The 21,633-nt window shown below is 31.8% G+C and overlaps 1 protein-coding gene across 2 annotated transcripts in view; it reads right to left on the bottom strand.

Moving 5' to 3' along the window:
- The window catches only part of LOC123714150, a 101,084-nt gene that overhangs the window by 10,557 nt on the left and 68,894 nt on the right, over positions 1 to 21,633 (bottom strand). For both annotated transcript variants that reach the window (XM_045668316.1, XM_045668315.1), the window contains exons 8-15: positions 20,286 to 21,262; positions 19,862 to 20,076; positions 19,004 to 19,165; positions 17,771 to 17,928; positions 17,378 to 17,536; positions 15,139 to 15,381; positions 14,582 to 14,700; positions 14,140 to 14,275 (exon numbers count right to left, since the gene is read on the bottom strand). In XM_045668316.1, the coding sequence (XP_045524272.1) occupies positions 14,140 to 14,275; positions 14,582 to 14,700; positions 15,139 to 15,381; positions 17,378 to 17,536; positions 17,771 to 17,928; positions 19,004 to 19,165; positions 19,862 to 20,076; positions 20,286 to 21,262 (2,169 nt within the window). The remainder of the gene's footprint in view (positions 1 to 14,139; positions 14,276 to 14,581; positions 14,701 to 15,138; positions 15,382 to 17,377; positions 17,537 to 17,770; positions 17,929 to 19,003; positions 19,166 to 19,861; positions 20,077 to 20,285; positions 21,263 to 21,633) is intronic.

Below are 21,633 nucleotides of genomic sequence, written 5' to 3'. Positions count from 1 at the left end.
ATAAATATAAAAGTATATACATATTTATTGCTTATCTGACTAGGCGTTTGGTACATAGGAGTTGTTTGAAACATGTTATGTTCGTATTATGAAACAAATGTATTTAGTTATAAAAATTTATTCTAAAGTAGAACTTAACATTCGAAACAACACGAAAAGCGATTTATAAAGACAATTAAAATCTATTCCGGGTTAAAAAACTTGATAATAGCAATATTTTATTAAATTCTATTGCAGAAATATTAATATTGTATTTAGAGAATTATTGTATAAGATGTTTAAAGTATCAATAACACATTCAGTTATAGTTTAGTTTAAGTACATATTTGTAACTAAATGTACATTGTAAGGCTTTTAAGAGATGATTTTTAGTTAAAATTATTCCTTGAACTATGAGGAACGTTTTCGTGGAGAATTTTTGAATTGAACAGAAAAACATACAAACGAGTTTTTATTCCGCAAAATTCTCTGGTAGCGAAATATTCTATAAGTTGGTAAGTAGCTACTAATAAGGTAGGTTAAGAAAGGCAGCAGCTAGTTAGTTCAGCACTATAAATATCCTCCAGAGCCTAGCGTGATAACTGGTTAAAACTTACCTAACATTGTTATGTAGATATTCGGATTGGATAATAAATGATAACAATAAATATATATAAACAAGTGAATGTTCGCCCATGTTCTGTTAGTAGGATATTACCTAATAGGCTTGCTCACGTCTTAATGAACACTTTATCACAAACATTGATCAACTTACGTTTCGGGAATTATAATGTATTTTATTAATCGTTTCTTGTAACATCATTTTTATACTTAATAGTTTAGTAAGTAATTGAACTTAATAAAGTGCTGGAGTTGATACAGAACAAATCTTTGTTTTTAATTTATTTTATTATTATTAATTACTTAAGATGTCATGTGGAACGTGGTATTAATGGTTGCAGCTCCTTACAAACGTTGTATAAAACAAAAACATGGCAGTTCTTCTCTTCCGTTCTACGCCCTTGATTTGAGAACATATATTATACATTTCTGTTTTTGACGTTCATAAGTGTACATTGTGTTACCGATATGAATAAATGAAATTTTATTATTAAATAAAATTTTAAGATAGATTCCAAAATGTTCTTATGTAATTTAATATGATTGATGTACTCATCAACACACTCTAACAATTTGACAGTTTTAGCGTCAATTTCTTATGGTATAGGTGTCAGCGATAGCCAAGGCGGCCTTGAGAACACTATAATTTAACTTATCTATAAAAACTTTGTATAGATTATACAGTGCAAAGACTCCATTACACGCAATTTGAAGGTAATATGGTAACGTGACACCGCGTACATCTTGATGCACGCCAATAGCCGTTTAGATTTTTGTTAAGATATTATTTATTAGGATTCTTTCACGCGTGTCACGCATGGCTTCTTAAGTAGATTGTATAATGTACATATGAGGAACGCGGAAACTATATAAACGATACAACGTAATCTCATGCCATCTCACTTACAAGTGAAAATGTTTTAGACTGGTCATTTTACCGACGAAATGATAATCAAACATAATTTATACAAGATTTAAACTGACAAGGGTTTGAGGTATTGACGAGAATCAATGACCAAACAATGGCATGTTTCGTTTAATAGTCATTGGTCATGGCATATTAAGCTTCATTATAGACAGGCATACATGCGTATAATACATACCCATCGTGGCGTTCGACCAATCAGAGTCAAGCGAAACGCGCTATCGTCTTTTGTTTTATATGGTCACCCCAGGCTTATATACATATATGAAGGCGAAAGATGGATACAATAATACTACTTACGGTAAATTACCGTGATTTAACAATAACACTCTATAGATGTAAATGTAAAAAAAATGATTTGTTTATTTTTAATATGTTGAAAGCTGAGCCATGAAATAATTTCTCTATGACAATGACAATAGTCAATTGAAATTGTATTTAAGGTAAACGTAATTATAGTGATTTTGTCTATTTCAAAAGACATTGGAAAAAAGTTACTTCAATGTTTCGGAATTGAACTTTTTCTTTTAATTTTTTTTACATATGCTGAAAACATACATTTTGAGATACAAAAAAACATTTGCATCGCTTAAATCATGTAAATACCAAAGATCCATATTGGTTAGTAAGTATAACTTAAAGACTAATTTTAACATCTGTAACAACAAATAATTAAAAAGATTTGGCATACATCTGCTGCGGAAGACATGACCCAAAATCTCGATGATGATGATGAGGCTAGCGAACAAAACCACGGCTGACTTACCGGTACATTCGAAGGCAGAGCCTTAAGGTTCTAATTTCAAACAGTTATTCATTCTTCGACAGCTGGCATAAAATAATTCATATATGTACAACCTACTTACGTCACCCAAATCAATAAACAATTACCTCGTAACAAATGACATTATAAATGTTATCCTGCCATCGAAGGACGCTCCATTCTTGTCAAACAATGCGAGAAATATGGACATGCCCTGAATGCTTCACATTGTTGACTGTTGGTATAGTTAAATCTAGACTTTGTTCTAATGTGAACTGTACGTATGCAGTACTGTGAAAAGTTTACGTTTACGAGTTGAATCTCTTCCTATAAAAATTATAGATTCGAATTTTGAATTGTGTATTCGCTACGTTAAACTCTTTCTTATATGTTACAAAGTCTTTTATGCTTGTGCGGCTTCGTAGCACATAGTTTTTTACATTGTCTTTAAAATATCGGTATTAGACTGATGTAATTTTTTGAATCAATTTGGATACTATATTTGTCAAAGAAAGTACATCATTGTTCGGTGGCGGTTGTTGTAGGCATATGTTCATATATATGTAAATGAAACACTTAGTTTGAAACTGATAACAACTGACTTTAATGGTTTTAAATATGGGCTTATTACTAACATAAAATTAGGTGTAGTGGGGTTGAGACGCCAACAAAACCTATCTTGGCTTGGCTAAAGGGTTTAAAAATCTAAATTACACTTATATTATTGGACTTTATCGGAAACGAGAATGTTAAATTACAATTTATGAGTGTGGTAAAAACTAAAGTTGGCTAAACTCATATTGGCTTAACATATGCCATAGTTGTTTACAGTTTGCTTTAAGTAACATTTAGGTATATATTTACTAATATATACCTAAATGTTACTTAACTAATGTTAGGTTACATAACTAACGTTAAGACTTTATTTAAATGTGGTCGTAAGTAGGACATCCATTTGTCCACGGTGTTTGCGAACAATATTGTTTGAACACGAGTGGCCTCGCGTGCCGTGTTTTCCTATGAAGATGAAGTTTAATGAGACGAGTTAAATTCTATGTATAAAATATTATAATTCGTATCTGCTTGGCTTCAAATGCAATTTTAATTAGGATTCTCGTCCTTAAATAAAATTTACTACCAGTTTTTCTAATGAAGGTTGTAGGGCGGGAAGAACTGGCAGGGCACTATCCCCCAGTTATTTTAATTGCCAAGTTTATATTTTGCCAAATTGGATATCAAATTCAGTCTTAAATATCTCTTTTTCAAAAGGGTGAAAATGTTAAATGACGGACCTAATGCCGTAAACGTGGTGATTGGGACAGAACAGATGCAATAAGTATAGACAAATTAAAATCAAACGTAATGCATTGTCGTCTGTAAATTTGACTCCAAGTATTATGATTGTACAACATATCAAGCACTTTCTGAAATACCACATAGACGCAGAAGTCGAATAGTTTGTCACAGTGACAAAAATCTAGTATTACTAGATAATAATTATATAACGCGTACAATGGTGATGTGATGAAATTAAAAAGACGGGGAGAATCTAGGAAGTACTTAACTCTTGTCAATTATTATTATTTTATTAAGTTAATTACGTTTTGATTCAAACTGTTAATTGAAGATTTTAATAGTAGTTTTGATGAGGAATAAATAAGCTATATTCTTTTATTTTAACGCTTACAATAGTACCAACAAATTGAACAATTATTGGATGTAAAGATCGATTGAACAATGAAAGAATTGAGTGAACGACACTGTTGTGATGATTAATGATAAATTTCGAACGATGTACATATGCTGCTAAGTCTTTATGTATTTAAAAATCAATGACACCAGTATTCGGCAGGGTATGTAAATTGTCAGTAATGACATGATCTAAGAAAGAAGTAATACATTATTTTTAATTATGATTTCGGTGTTTATTTAGGGTAGAATTGTCGTAGGGAACAAATACTATATTATGATATACACTTTTCGTTGTATTGTTGGCATTACTGCTGCTTTTACCTGTCTTTACACAGGTTGTCTAAAAGAGATTGCTTATTAGGGGTAAGGTAAGTATTCCTTTATTTGTGTTTAAATTTAAATGTCAATAAATAAACTATACAGCTTGGTACACTACATGGTAAAATCAACACTACTTGTAATGCATGTTGCGTAAAACGCGTTAAGCTTATCGCTGGCCTTTGGTACGTATTTACATCATAAAAACATTTTCGATGTCCTTGAAGAACTCAAAAAATATGATACAAACCGTCGTAATGAATTGGTAATCATTTTGACAATTAATTACATTTTAAGATATAGGATTAAGGAGAGAAAAGTATAACAAGACAGAATAAATAATAATTCATTTCATCCATTGATAAAGACATGTGGTACATATTGTGACCACAGTCAAATTGTGACCATGTTGCTTCATGCAAAACAACGGGATAGTTTAGTTTGAATTTTTTTGCGATAAATGTACGGAAGGAGAAACAGTCTGAGGAAGTATTTACTTTTACGAATCACGAACATGCATCGCTCGAAAAACTAATGTTACATGAAAAATGGATCGCTGTGTTGCTGTCAAAAATTATTTAGACCTTTTATATATTCTCACCGCCTGTATATAAATATTAGAGTACAGTTGCTGACATAGGGCAGTTTTATCGTTATCACCGATCTATGCCTTTACTCCGCTAAAAAGATATGAATTCAAACAAATGAAAATTATTTATAAATACAATGAATATCTACGTAATACTTGACTCAGAGTTTCACTGCACGCATCTCATTTACATAATCCGAAATAAAATCCATTTAAATGCAAACATTAATTTCGTAAAAAGCAATAATACGAGATTACGAAATCACTTACTAATTTTATTTGTTAATGATGCATCTTTATTTTAATTGACTTGATCCACCGAATGTTTAAAGAACTCGATTCGGAGACATTTTAATACTAGTTATTGCGTGATGTTCTTTTTACATGAAATAGGCTAGCCACGTCTGCCTATAAGATGCCCATTTGCTCTAACTTAAGTTAATCTAAGTGTAAGATGGCGAACAGATATTTATACTGTAATAGCGGATCCGACAGATTTACATAAAAAAATCTAATAAATCATTTTTGATTCCACTTGAATACAGATAATAATTTCATCAAAATCTGTCCAGTTCACGAGTTTAATTACGAAAACATGCACAGAAGATTAATATTACACCAGCTGTTTATTTTCAGCTGGGATGTGTGAATCGAAACCATCCAGGGCGCCTAACCCAAACGCATATAAAATTTTATTTCAAATTGGTCCAGCCATTTAAAAGGAGTTCAGTCATATATATACGTATAGTAGAATGTCAAGGGAAATGCAAAATAATTTGACTTAACGAGTTTTCGACTTAACAAGAACTTCGAGATACATATCATTTAACTTTTTTTCTAACTACGACGTACGGAGTCTCCTTTTTGAAATTCGAGTTATAACTCGACGAGGAAATAACATTTTGTTCGAGTTTCAAAGTCTAAATAATTCGAGATACCGCGTATTTAGGCGTTCAGCGGAAGGAATTGATTATTTTTCGACATACTGAGGATTTCGACTTAACCCGGTTCGAGTTAAAGAGATTCCGCTGTATCTGTAAAGATAGAGACTATTTAAAAAGGTATAAACTACAGAAATAATTAATTGTAGCTATAAAGACTGAATTTAACCCGATGCAGAGATTAAAGTGTATTTTTTTTATAATACTTATTTTTGAAAGCAATGTTTTGAATTTATAATGTCTATATAAAATTTAGTTAAACTGATATGTACCTGCTCCATACCCCATGAGTACGAGACACATTTCTCCCTTTCTTCGCTTTCACCTTAATGTTGTTATTTCTTAGCGTTCCAAGAACAACATTTTTACCCGTTACAAAAACTGCGTAAACAGGTCTAACTGTCCGCTAATTATTTACGCTGAGCGTATTTAATTGTCATGTGTTAATTTAAAATGTGCATTTTATTACATAACAAAGTAATTAATGTAATTTTATGGTTTAGAAAAATCCTTGAAATGTTTCCTATAGATTTGTTTTCTTGATCAAGTTTTTTTTTGTTGATCAGCCTTATCTCTGACCAACGCAGTGGTTAGCACATTTAGCGTTAAGTATTCTGAATGGTTAAACTCGCTGGTTAACGATGTTTCGTTTTTGTTTCGCTATAGTTTCAAAATTGTGCACATAGATAGAAAAAATGTATAACATGACTAGAAATTTAGATAAGTAAACTATGAAAATTTAAAAAAAACTATAAATATTTTGATGATCTTAGTTTTTTCCCAGTTACATGTATTGTGTAGTAATATCGGGAAATAATTATACAAATTTAAATAAATAAACATATAAATTAATTTATGTTCAGGTAAGTAATTTAAATTTACAATAATAAAGATTCATATATAACAGATGACAGGGAAGTCGCGAATTTTCTAATCAGGTAAAAATATTTAACTTGTTGCATATTGAGCGATGACATCAGTGGCATAACTTGTTTGTAATACATTGTTATTAATATTTCTGTTTATGGCAACATTTTTATGCTTTGGAATTCATTCGACAGATTTGGGAGTGTTTCATTACATATGTATATATCCTCCGACGCAAAATAACTTTATTCATATACGTAACCATCTACACTTATGAACGTCAACAGAAAATATCGCATTATTCGCAAGTCACTGGCGTAGAGCGGGCAAGAAGAACTGGTAAGAAACACTCCGCCACTCTTTTTAATCGCCAAGTTTTGGGTGATACAAATTGTTTGACGGTGCAAATCAATCCCAAGGATTATGGTCATTTAAACAATCATCAAATTAATAAAAAAATATTGATTAATTTACGTTTAACGAGAGCTTTGAATCTATTTAGTGATAATCTAACTTCGATTGGGAGTTTGTTGTAAAAAGGAATACTATTTCAATATAAGGAATGCCTTATCTTCTGGAGCCTGAATGTTATAACGATTTTTAAAAAATTGCGCCAAATACAGATAGTCTTAAGATTCACTTAGAGTCGAGACATTCGCTATGGAACTACTGTATGTCAAACACTTTGCTCATACAATAAAGTTCTAATAATAATTTATTTATATAAGCAGACGGAAGACAGTAGGGTTCTTATTTTATTAGTCACAATATTGTCCTTAATACTAGATATTAGTTTAGCTTTAATGTATATTCTGTTGTTCTGTCTGAAAATTACTCATATGTAGAATGAAGTTAAGTTTAGTACCGCTTTATAAGACACTTTAGAACTTAATATTTTGCATTGTTATTTGAGATTAAACTGATTGGAATATGATAAGCATTTAATGGACAGTCATTTAATTTACGTTTACATAACTTCAGATTCCAAATAACCTGAAATATTTTTCATCTTAAATATGGACTAGAAGATAACAATTGATATTTAAAAATATACATATATAAACCATGGAAATTCTTTACTGGCTGTATAAGTTATAGGTGTGATGAGATCACAATGCAAGGTCGCGTACATTGACAATTATTTTATCATCAACGCTATAATTATTATCTATTGGGAATTCATAATTGGAACGGAATATTATAAACCTCAAGAATTTGTTTACGTAAATATATTTGTACGAACTTTTTAAATAAAACATTATAAATTTCTCATGAATAAGTATTACTAGTTTTTAGTATTAACAATAATTATCTAAGAGAAAATATTTGTGATGTAATGATGGTTACTGGACTTCATATTTCAATGTCTGCAATTAATATCTTGCACACGTATGATATAAATTTTGTAAGACTTGCTTGGTACAAATATTTAATAAGCGATATGGCCGCCAATTGTCGACACTGTCCTCCAATTTGATTCATTTGTTTAGATTTTTTATTAAAAAAAGTTGATACTTGATTTTACGGGGAAGAAATTCATAGTTTGTGAATTTGTGAATTATTAAATTTGTCGTATACAACGATTGTGTCCTATGAATTTTTACTTCTACTTACTAGAAAATTCAGAAGCTTCGCTGCAGTTGGCAGTTAGACCCAAATACGGACAGTAGGAAATATAAAATGAATATCTCAGTTTGTACATCGAATATGTTTGATGTTGAAGAGTATATAACATATGTATATGGACTAATAAAACAATCACGAAAAGGCGTATTATTTTTATGATTATTTTACGATTTGATCATATTCGTGATCTATAAACGTGAAAAGCATTTACTTGTGACCATTATTGTGATTCATAATCTGTATTTTTGTAATGCATATTAATTTTAACAATTTTTATAAATATACTAAAAGGTATTTACGATGATTTTCTATTGTCCTCCGAATTTACGACATAGGCCACCACAGGTCCTATTTCACAAAAACATTATGCAAACTTCGTCACGGCTAATAAAATCTGAGCACAGATTACAGATATATGTAAAAATAAAAGTTTTTACATAAGCGCTTCAACCCAGTTCCGCTCAACCGCTTCATATCCGCTTTTCTCGTACTAGGTAGTTTTGTAACCATTCATTTTGAATCATAATAATAAAGTATTAAGACGTATTGTCAATAATGAAATTAATTTTAAAATGTCGGTTTGATTACTGGTGATGATGGCAGCTTTAGTAAAAAAAGGACGTGTGTGTACTTATGTTCACGCGTTAGAAGTTATACTTCTTTGGCGTAACAAGATAATCTAAATCTTTTTACAAATTGTAATTTAAGTTTGTAGAAAAAGCGACACTAACAATAGATAACACTAAAATGTTGACTATAGCTAACTTTGGTGTCGGATTTTTGTGACAGTAAGGTACGCGATCAGGCAGTTCTCTGGCCAAGAAACTAGCCAGCAGGGGAGCGTCAAATCTCTCCATTCCTAAAAAGGGAAAGTCCCTTAAAAAGGCTTGGCGTCCCCCGTCAGTACCAGGCGACAACTACTCTGGAGTTTTTATTTACAAATGGTTAAACTTTGTAATTAAGTAAAGTCTTAATTGCACTATAGTAAATTATGGAAAAATACTACACAAGTTTTAAGCACCTAAATACGATTCTTATTTTTTTATTATTATACCAAGCCTTTTCAATTCGGACCATTTTTGAATCCATTATCTTTGCGTAAAGCTTTGGTGGTAATTTTTATAAAATTCTATTGTTGCATTTATTTTTCAGTCAATAAACAAAGCTATTTCTTTTAAAATGGATTAAGAAAGGATATTTTCTTTCATTAATTATAGGATTTTATAATAACACTTACATCATTTTGTCTTCTTACAAATGAGCACGAAAACTAAAGATATATTAGTTATAAATTTCATAATCATATTTCTATACAACATGTTTTGATTGTGTTCTGATAAATTAGTTTAATACATTTATTAAATTACTATTACATGCAAAAATGATCTAAAAAGAGAATCTTATATTTATGCATTATAGCTGCCCTCGAGGACTTTTTACATAATATGATTTTTTACTTAGCATACGTTTTGGAAGCTTTATTTATTTTAAAAGGCACACTAACAAACACAACAACATATGGAACATTTTTTATATGCCCCCATCCGCCTTAGAGCTGCGCTTAACAACATGTTTTGCGATTAATTTTTATTAATCGTATAAGATATAGAGAAAAAATATAGATATGGCATATAATGAAAACAATTTAGGTTAAAAGTCTACCAACTTTTGAGAAAAAAAGAGTTCGTTGTTTTAAAAAAATATTTTTTTCAGTTTTCGTGTTCTTAAATTGATTTAATTATTTCATAAATATGTTTATTAAAATATTTATCTAGAAGTTCAGGTTAACTCGGATACTTTTTAATAAAAAAATAACATACCTTAATAATCTAACCGCAAACAACAGATCACGAAAACGTCATCACACATGCGCAGACGGATGCGCAATGAGACTATGTGTCTTCCCAACATTATTTACTACGTTCATTAATAAGAGCGTCAGTGTAGTGTTTATGTTTTGTATAACCTAACAGAGGTAATAGAGTTAGAGAAAATACAGATGACATATATATTTGTTAAGTTTTTTTTGTATTACGCGTACGCATAAAGTTCTATCAAATTAGGTAGATATTTACTTCATTATTCATTGTAATTCGAGTCTTATTGCACCTTTTAAACTAAATAAAATAATTATTTATTATATTAATTCTTGCCGTTGATAATTTTGTCGATACAGAAAGACGAAAACAATCAAAAAATCTGATACTATTGCTTATTTGTTTGGTCTATCAATTAAATACCTTTTGTATAATAAAATATTATTTCTTTTATTTGTGACTGTTCAAATAGGCGACCCTGGACATTGTAAACCGCAAAATTATATTTTAAAATTCAATATAGATAAGAGTCAAAAAATTATAACAAGACATAGTTCTCTCGTGTAATAAAGCTCGTTTTTTTCAATCTTTACAATTGTTAACCACCATACAGTTTAAATTTGTAAATGTTTTGTTCTTTTTACTCATTATCCTAACTTCCTTCAAGGCACTTAAATTTCGCGTAGTGTACCCTCTAGATAACCAAGCCATTCCATTTTTTCCTATGTTTGTCAAAGCTCACCGATGTCCAGGTTGGGCATTCTGATAAACGAATTCGATCTGGACATCCATAGTTGCAACCACACACACTCTTTCACACTTTTAAATAGATTTTCGTTTAGTTTTTGTAATTTTAATTGTTTGGTTCAATATTTGTATTATCTCTTCGTGTCTGTCATGTTTGCCTTGTTATTTTCATATTAAAATTTGTATATCGTCTTCAAGCAATATATCAGTGTGCCGTTGGCAAGCTTTTATCATTAAAAAATAAAAATTATTCAAAAAAGGCAATTGATAAGATCCGCATCACGGGCAAAGGCCTTCTCCAACTTTCCAAATTTCTCTATCCACGGCTTTCTTTCTTCATTCGCTTCATAAAGTATAGAATCGTCTACGACTACTTGGGCGCCCCGATATTCTTCATACACACACATAATTTTATAAAAATTTTGTCTATGAACAAGATGTGTGACGCTTTATATTCTACTTAATATTTTTTAACAGTAAATTGTGTTAAACATTCAGATCAGCTCGGTGGCCGATCACAAAGTATTCCTCATAATGGTATAACGACTTGAATGCTAAATAATGGCTTAAGTTGAATAGTAGCATTTGATACTTAACACTGAGATCGTGCGAGTCCCGGCCGGCCGAAAATTTATTAATTATCAATACGCATTAGATTTGACCTAGGGCAAGTTCGGGCTAACTATTCGGGCAAGACTCGAGACTTACCGCTATAAGACTCGCTTGCCCGAATGCTTGTAAGTCGATAATGTGTAATTGGTATATAAGGCACTTAGTCTATAATGTAACTTATATTGTTTGTGTTTTGTATACAAAACAAAACGATAACAAATAATTAACCGATTTAAAAGGATTTCACATAGGAAATTATTTTTTAAGGAGGTGATAATGGGCTTACGCATGTATGTACGCTATATTTATTTGATTTCCGGACTTCATACAATTATTATATTTATTTATTGATTTGCATTATGTTCACAAACATTAAGGTCATGTAGTATTTATGACAATAAACATAAAAATATATATTTTGATTTGACGAGACAATATTATTGTCGGTGTTAGAATAAGTACTTCCAAATTTTATTAGAATTAATTTCATTTGTAATAACATCGTTTAAAGTCTTCCCTATGCTATAACGGGAATGTTTTTTTCCCAGGGGTACCTTAAAATATATGATACTATATAAATACGATAAAAGGTATTTTATGACAGACACAAAAATAGTACTAATTACAGAAGGAACGTTCAAGAATGCTTCTCTTGAATAGCCACGAATTTGATGTTTGTGTGGAGAGCGTGCTTGTTCACTTGTTTGTCAATTCATTGCTGGAATTCTAATGACGTCTGCAAGTATTCTTTGTATTTTTGGATACGAAATTTAATAATTTGGATATTTAAGAGTATAGGTAATAAGTTGACTGCAGATATCTTTAGCCTGTCGCCGGCTTCTGCCATTTAATTGTTTTAAGGCGACAATTTTGTATAATTCATACATGCGCGAATTATACTAGAAACATTAGACAATGTACACGGAAACATTATATAAAAAAATATATACGTAAAATAGATGATGGAGGTTATTTAAATATAAGGTCAATAATCAAACAACAAAAAGTTAATGAATAAGTATTATGACCTAAGAGTATTTTTTAATATTATTACACTTTTAATTTAATACCTTTCAGTACAATGAATATTTACCTGATTCAAATTACGGGACGATATTTTTCAATTACGGACAGATCAAAACGTACTCGAACATCGTAAACGTGTTTTTTTTTAAATTTCGAACTAATAGTAAACCTAAGTCTCTCTTCTAATCTATCGTGGAAACCGCATGCAAATACGGGAACAAGTTTTAAGTTTATCGCCAATTGAGGCGACAAAATTTCCTTTAAAAAATACCTATTTCATTATTAATGATAAGTTATTATTTTGACGTTTAGCAACCTTTTATAATCCATTGATAATGATGATATATACGTCTGCCCTTGTATGTCATCTCAATATCGCTCGACAAAAAGTACGGAAGTATGTCTGTTTGCCTATTGCTAATTGAAAACGCGTGGGAACCTCGAACAGCACAAATTAAGAACACCGTTAAACATTGGAAGGGCTTATTTGTTACATGTTTTAATTAAAGGCTCTATTTGTGATTTGAAATATGTACTCTCTCCATCTCCACCTGGGTCTACTGGAAGGAACTCCCCTTTGTCTATTTTTATTTTTTATTAAGACATAGACATAACATTTATTACTAACGAAACACATTCAGAAACGCACAAAATAATAAAAAGAATAATCAAAAAGTAAAATATTTTTTTTTAAAGGATAAAATTTTAAGTGTGTAATGTGTGTGTTGTAGTTGCAACTAACCCTGGCTCAGCATTATGCTCTGGAGCAGACGTGTTCCACAGCGCTAGTCATACTGCCAGAGATTGCAACGTTTAGTAGTTTGCGTCTCAGACGCACATAATAGCAAAAATTTACAGTGTAATTAAAGAAGTCTTGGAGGATTTGTGTGTAAAAGTATATAATATATAGTAAATACAAAAAATACAAGATAATAATAATTGTTACTACATTTTTTTTGACGGATTAAAAACTAAATTTTGTGGGATTTTTGTTGAGTAAGAAGATGTACTTTAAACTACTTTGTGTGTATATACTCTAATACACTTTCGAGGTTCTCACATTACCAAAAACAAAGGGTACAGTGATCTTAAATGAAATTTATAAAGGTTACATAGGGTAACCTAGTTGTGTAAATATTTTTGATCTAGATTGAAATTATTAAAATCGGTATTTTTTTTATAAATTGACTTTATATAAAACATTGGCATCGTAATAGGCAGATCTGTCTGAACTGTTTCCAAAACATATATTTGAAAGCGAAATAAAAAGTATTCGATGAAATGAAAAGTGGTGCTAGAAACCGGTTTGACCTCTTTGATATAAAATATACGAGGCCATGTATTGTCATCTTAAAATAATAACTGTGGACAAACTTTTACTACTACTGTTCTTCGGTGACAATTTTTGTCAGTTTATATATAAAATAACGATGGAAGAGAGAGCCATATCAATTGACGTCCTGCGACGTGTCTCTGCAATTCCGTTAGTCCGCTTTGAAGAGTGAATTCACCGTGATGGAAGACATCTTACAATATTCCGTACATAAAATTCGCACTTTTAAAAAAATATTTAAACAGTCAAGTCATAGTTTCCTTGTAAATAGAATTGTACTTACGGTAACAGGTTCGACTCTAGCGGGAACGGCTCTAGCGACCCCTGGTGAGGCAGACCGCTCCCTCTCTCTCATTTCCCCAGCTAAAGCTGCACGCGCAGCTCTCGCAGCAGTTTCGAGGCATCCACTTGATTTGCTCCTGTATATAAGTTTAAAGTAAAAAATACCAAATTTAACCGCGTTTACTAAGATAAGTTTCTTTTTTCTTCGTTGACCTTTGTTTATTTCTTATAAAAGATCCTGAAGACATTTTGTATTAATATGAGTAATTTTCTGATCACATTTCAGAAGATAATATCTGAGTAAGTGAGGTGTTGCATATCACATGTATGCCATAACATAAATAAATCAAATACTTCTTTGATAAGCGCAAAAGTTTGTCTGCCACCAGAGCCCTAGAGTATTTATGATAATTATTTAAGAAGCTTTAAGCTTGTATACTTACCTCACTGGTCTGTCAGTTGGAATCATTGACATTGGCTGGTCAGGTGCTGGAGGAAGATACATCACGTGACCAGCCCATGGCAGATATGAACTCCCACCTTGCCATGGACTCATGTCATCCTACAATAACATATTTTATGTAAAGTAAACAAAAAGTTCCGTTAAAATTTTCTGACTGGTCTATAAAGAATTATGGCTGTTATTTTGAATTTTATATAACTTTTAGTCGTGTAGGTATCTATTTGGATATCAGATATCCTATCTTTAAGTCAAATTAAAGTCCCCTTTTTCACAACGGTCATCGTATTTATGAGCATTGTCTAAACAAAACTTAAATTATACAATAAAATTGGTTGTTCGTAGTCGTAAACTAAGTGCTTTTAGCTTCCTCAATAATTTGCTATATATTTTTTATTAATTAAAAATATTTAAAGTTAAAACGTTCCTATACAGTTATTAAAATTTATAAAAAGAATAGTTAAAATTCTTCTCGCCCTTCAACGCCTGGAATTTACTAATACCGTGAAAACATATAATTTTAAGAAAAAAGATCTTTACCTTATCCTTAATCATCGACTCATCTTTAATCTCTTCACTTTTCACCCTCAACGGCTGCAAAAGCATTGGGTTACTCAAGGAATTCGGTGCCGATTTGCTCAAGAACCAATTTTGCTCTGGTTCCGTCAACATAGGTTCATGTTCCAAATCGAACTTTCTGGAGCCCAGAGCTGCCCCAAGCGCACCTGACACAGATTTCCTAAATTTCTGAAGACTGTTGAAGCCTTGCTGTATCGGCTTTCCCTGGAAACATTCATAGAAACACGACACGCTTTTTAACTACGTGGGATTGGTAGTTCTTTTAATCTGATGAGGGATAGTGATAAAGTGACTCCAGAAAAGAATGCTGGACTGCAAAGTAAATAAAAAGGAGATAAGAGTGATAGAAAGTTCCGGAAGTATAAAGCTTTTTTATTTGAAGGAAAGCTCGCAGGAACTGCATTTTTAATAATGAGTCAAGGATCAAGAAAGTCAAGCTCGGCAATACCTTGGCTAATGAGCCCTATGTTCTAGCAAACCGAGGTCTTGCGTTTGAACTCTGACATAGCAAATAGAATTTGTACGACAGACAGAAAGTCTACTGTATCGGGCACTGACATAAATAAAATAAAATATAATAAACAGATGCAATAATAAATAAAATTACAAACCTAACACAAGAACTGAATTCAGAAAGCTATATTTTGGTTCAGAAACTGAGTATTCCTAGTCAAACCAAAGAATTTATAGATGTTGCTTATATGGCCTGAAGTTGTAAGTAAAAGCAACCAGGTTGCACTAAAATGTACCAAAGACCCTGCCAACCTCGTGTGTCATTTAGTAAGCATAAAAACTGTGGATAAATGATTACCATCAATAAATGTTCTTTTATTAAATATTCTTCGTCCATGTATATAAGTTTGTTTTATTCTTAAGTATCTGATTTCTTTTCCAGCTTATAATAAATGAGACAGGAATATGTCTTGGTCAAGATCAATTACGTTATTGTTTTCCAATTCTGAAAGCGTTGTTAACTTCGTTATTTTCTATTGTGACTTAAATAGTCTATGTGGTTTCTACTATAGAATGGGTTTGTTCTTCTTTTATTTCAAATACCACGGAAGAACCATTTTTGTTATCTTCTTGATGTTTAACTTCTATGAAATTTTTCTTTATTCCAAATACCACAAGTTTCTTCCATTTTTCGATATCTTCTGGCTGTTTAACTTTGGTTTATTACTTCTCTGAAATTTTGCTTTATTCCAAATATCACAAAGTTCTTTCGTTCTTCGTTATCTTCTGGATGTTTAACTTTGTTTTCTAAATTCTTTAAAAAAATTCTTCCAGCGTATATTTTTGGTTACTGCTATTGTGATGTCTATGATTTGTGCTGCCAATCTTTAATCTGATTTACAAATTCATTCAATAATATAATAATAATCTTAAACAATCTAAGTCCTGTCTTAAACCATTTCTCTAGTCTTCGTGTATTTAGTCATCACCAAGACATAAATTAAAAAAAAATACATACAGGTTAGTAAACTTAATTTCGTGCACAAGCGTTAGTTAAAGCAATAAGCAAAAGTTAGTCACAAAATATCCTTATCCCTCCTCAGTTAAACACGGGAGGTTAGGTTATGTGTTAGTTTATAACAAACAGACGTACTCAGAGTCACCTATGTTAGATTTACATAACGGTAGTCATATCTGAAGGACGTTAATGACTTATTTTTGCTTGTATACTCGATACTGAACTCAAATCTAGCACTGGTATAAATAACTATTATATATATATATATATATTCAAAGACTGCCATTTACAAAGTTTTGGCCAAATGTTTCTCTCGTGGGTCAGTTATATGCTTTTGCAGTTCCACGCTCAGAACTCTCGACTCTGAATATAATAGAATCTGGTAATATTGTTCAGAAAACGCCGAATTTATATATGATGGGGGGACAATAAATACAAAATTTACATAACTTCTCAGACATAGATAAGATAACTGTATTAATCATGAAGAAGATTACAGGTATTTTAATAACAAACCGAACAATGTTCTATATGTCTAAGATACTTTCAGATTTTGTCTCTTACTTTTTGACTCGAAATAAACAACATTCGATAAACATGTTTAACAAAATTTGGCTGCACCCCAATATTCTGGGTGTCGAATTATTGACTCTAAGTACGAAAGTTAAACTAATATAATGGGTTAATTGTTACTCTAACGTCCCGTGCAATAAATCTGCCGAATCTCACTTTTTCATTATCTCTTGGTAGTGAGAGACTGAATGGCTGTCCTGGAGAAAAGGTGGCCACAGGCGCGTGATGCAGAGCTCCACTAGCACCCTCAGAGCTACTGTCCCCCAAGTCCTGTAGCGGCGTCCAAGTTTCCGGCAATGCGGTTTCTGTTTGAGCCTGGAGAAGTTTCAAATAGTAGAAATACTCTGTGTCAAAGTGAAAATAAATAAAACAGCTTAGTATATAAGTGAGCCTATAGTATAGTGGATTGAACCTATTACTTCAAGGATGTGATTCACACGCTATACGCCAAAACTGATCATATGGTTGTTAGTGAGTATCAATTTTTTTACATTACTATGTCATATGGAAACACAACAAAAATGAAAGTAAATAACTAGATTTTCTTACGTTCTGTCTTGAAGGAGACTCGATCCTGTTATCACTATGCACGTGGTCCCCAGATATCCCTGAATCTCCGGACTTATCCCCGGACTGATCTGATCGTGGAGAAGATTCACCAGATATATCCGAAGACAGCTTTGTCTCAACTGCTAGTGGTTTATTTTCTGTAACAATATGATATTAAAATCTCTTGCAATTTACGAGAAAGCGACACTTTTATAAGTTCTTTATAAACACATATTTGTGTGGTAAAGATATAGATACCGGCAAACTTCTTGAGCATTAAACAAGAGAGTGGGGGAAAGTTTTCGCATCGTACACAGCGCGGAACACAAACGTCAACTGATTTACCAATGACGCGATTGACACGTCACTCTCCCGCCGTCGCAATACTATCTGAAAATCGCTTCTGCGCAGGCAAGGACATTTGTTCAAGATGTTTGCCTGTATCTATATCAGAATGTGTTACGAGTAAACATATGGGAAACAAAGTCATAAAGGACTATTACAACTGTTTTGGTTTACAATAACTAGCATTTTTATCATAATTTTTGCAAAGCATTTTATGAGGAAAAAATACGAAGATGTCTTTATTCTACGAAATTAATTTTGTGCACAATGTTACTAATACTCGTTTATACTTTCCTGAAATAGATTAAATTGTAATTCTACAAAATAAAAATTAATGTTACTGCTACAATTTAAAAGCAAATAAATTAATATATCCTTTGTTTCACTAAGAACATAATATTTCATTCTAGACATTTGTCAAAATGTTCCGTCGTAATATGCTGTAACTGTGTCGTCAGTAATTATGATTAAACAGTGAGACCATCATAAAATACCTTTGCGCTTAAGTGTAATTTTAAAAAATACTGTAATTATTTAACTATATTCATAACAATCTTGAAATTATCAAATAGGTAAAAAAATTGCTTTCATTTGATATATTTATTTGTATTCTTCTACTACTTAGTAGAAAAAAATAATTTTGCTTTTACGACTTTGTTCCTTGGGGCAAACGATTTACATAGAATAGTATTTTTATATTTATTCTCGTAACAATATATGATAAAAGTTATTAAGATTTTTTTAGATTATTCTATAAAGTATTAATTATACTATTTGATGATTATCTTGCAAGAGAAATAGTCAAAATACGAAACACTTATTTTGCAGATGATCAAATTGTATTCTACCCTGTACTAAGCCACGACAATAAACCGGAATCTAAGTTACCAGCAAGATGAGCATCCAACGTAGCAAGTTGCCTCCAAGCAGAGGTTGGTGAAAAGCGAGGTGGACTCAATATCCTCCTGGGTAAAGTAGGCCGCAGTCTAACCGCGATTCCCATAGACCCGTCAGATCCTTCATCCGATGAAAGCGCCGATTCCGATGATACTAAACCAAATTATATGGGATTGTAGAATTTACAGAGCAAAAGTAATTTAATTTTTTTGTGAAATATAGTATAATTGACTACATACATAGGTCATCAGAATGAATCATACATAATTATCTTATATAGCTTTTCTTTAGCAACCTTAGTGGATTTAAATTAAATGAATTTATTTCATTATTTTCGATGCGTTAGTTTCAATGAGAAAATCGAATATGTGTGTGATGAAATCAATATTATAACAATTGAAAACTGAAAATTTTATTAAATAACCGAGTTATGTAACATCACATTACTTATGTTACATATTTAAATTTTAGTTAACAATTAGAAGCGCATTCAATGTGTGTAAACATTGCACAGTCATAATTTGTAATATAATATTCTCGTTTCCGATAATGTCCAATAGGTCGACTACACTTATATACTTTATAGGTAATATAAATGTCATTTAGATTTATAAACCCTTAAATAAGTCAATTTAGTTTTGTTGTTAATGTACTGTGTTAATGTACATTACCTAATTTTATATTAGTTATAAGGTCATGTTTTAAACGATTAAAACCAGTTGACGCCATCTTCAAACAAAGAGTTTCACCACCCCCGCACTTAACTCCCGTGTAGATTTTATATTTTTATTAAACTAGCTAACTTAATACGAAAGTAAAATATGATATAAAAAATGCTTATATACTTACGATTTTTCTTGCAGCTTTTCCTGAACTTTTTATTAAACTTCTCCAATTCATCTTCTTCGTGGTATCCCAGTAGCTTCTTTTCAATTAAATGGAAATTGCTAAGCTCCTCAATTATGGGAGTTCCGAGACCGGGGAAGTCTTTTAGATTGTCTTGTGTTTCGGTTAGTGGTGTCTCTAACATTCCAAAATAAAATTGTTTCGATGGTGCCTTCTGTCTGCAAACATAGAAAAATCTCTCTTTATATCTACTAAGGAGTGTAGTTATATTGACAGTCCCTAACAAATGTCACCCACATTATGAAAACTATTCCAGATGTTTTTACAGTTGTAGTGCATCCACTCTGTATAAAAAACTTACCTAACATTAAATAAAGTCTTTATAAATGATAGCTAAACATTTCATTTTTATTTAGACTGAACTTACTTATCTTTCGTCTGAACTCCTTTCCTTCTGATAGGCGAATGCTCTGGAGTAGACTCTTTCCCTGAAGCTTGTCCTCTATCTGGTAATTTAACGTTTTCTTTTACATCGCTTTTAAATTTCTTTGCTTCCACTTTATCTTGAGCTGCTTTAGTTTTAATCTCATTAATCCGACCTAGTGGTCGTCTAACATTATTCAATGGTTTCGAATCTTTTGTGCTAAGATTAGACTCTTTGACTTGTGGTTTCGTTGGGGTTTTCGTTCTATCATTCTGACTAGTTTTGGTACTTACATTATTTTTATTAACTAATTCGTTTCTTATTCTATTCGTCGCCTTTTTGAGTTCTGTTTGAAATTCATCTTTTTCGTCATTACTGTTGCCCAGTAATGAAGGAAGAGATTTTCTCAAAGGCTCTATTGTTTTTATTTGCTCTCCAATTGATTTCATCCTACTTTCGTGAGTAGTTTTTGGAGATTCATTTTCACTGATTTTGAGTGTGTTATCGAATGTTTTTTCTCTGCGAAGCGGTGGTATTTCGAGGTCTTTGCTGAATCTTTCTGAGCGCCTGAAATTTCTGTTAAGCAGTGGTGTCTTCCAAGCTTCATCATTTTCATTTGGTTTTGTAGTTTTAGCTCTGCATCCACTCATTTGATCTGTTTTATTTCGATAATCTTGTCTTCCTTGCAACAATCTTTCTTCTCTCTTCAAAGAAGTTGTGCTTTGTAGCATATCTATATTGTCTGGATATTTCAAATGGTCTTTGTCTTTGCACGGGGATCTATAACGTCTTTCGAAAGACGCGTCGTGGAAGTCCAGGGACTTAAAGTCTGTATATGTACTTCTATAGGCCGGTTGCGTTTCTAGCTTCAATGGGTTTAGTTTTTTAGTTTCATTTCTCGTCCTGAATAGCCGTAGTTTCTTTTGTGGTTCAGCTTTTGATTGTCTTTCGGTTGAGTCTGGTGAGGAGCCTTCTCGGCGCTGGAAAATTATTGTGAAACGTTAATTCATAAAATAATTTTATACTTCAGTACAAATGAACATTCTACAGAAGTTTTATATAACTAATATATCGTCCGTCGTTCCGCAACTTAGCGTTTTTAAGGCAGTTTTTGCCACGCACTACCACTATATGGAACCAGGTGCCCATCACAGTATTTTTGAACCAATTCGCCTCAGGGTCATTTAAGAAAAGAGCGTACTAATTCTTAAAAGGCTAGCACTGTACTCGCAAGCCCTCTGGCATTGAGTGTCCATGGGCTGCGGTGTCACTGATCATCAGAAGAGCCTCCTGATGTTAAGTGATATCACTCTTGACCGTTTTAAAGGAAAATTCACAAATGATAAGGACC

The sequence above is a fragment of the Pieris brassicae genome, chromosome 9 (genome assembly GCF_905147105.1).
Source record: "Pieris brassicae chromosome 9, ilPieBrab1.1, whole genome shotgun sequence".
Lineage (NCBI taxonomy): Eukaryota > Metazoa > Arthropoda > Insecta > Lepidoptera > Pieridae > Pieris > Pieris brassicae.
Note: the sequence above shows the minus strand (reverse complement) of the source record. Positions and strands in the feature narration are given on the sequence as shown.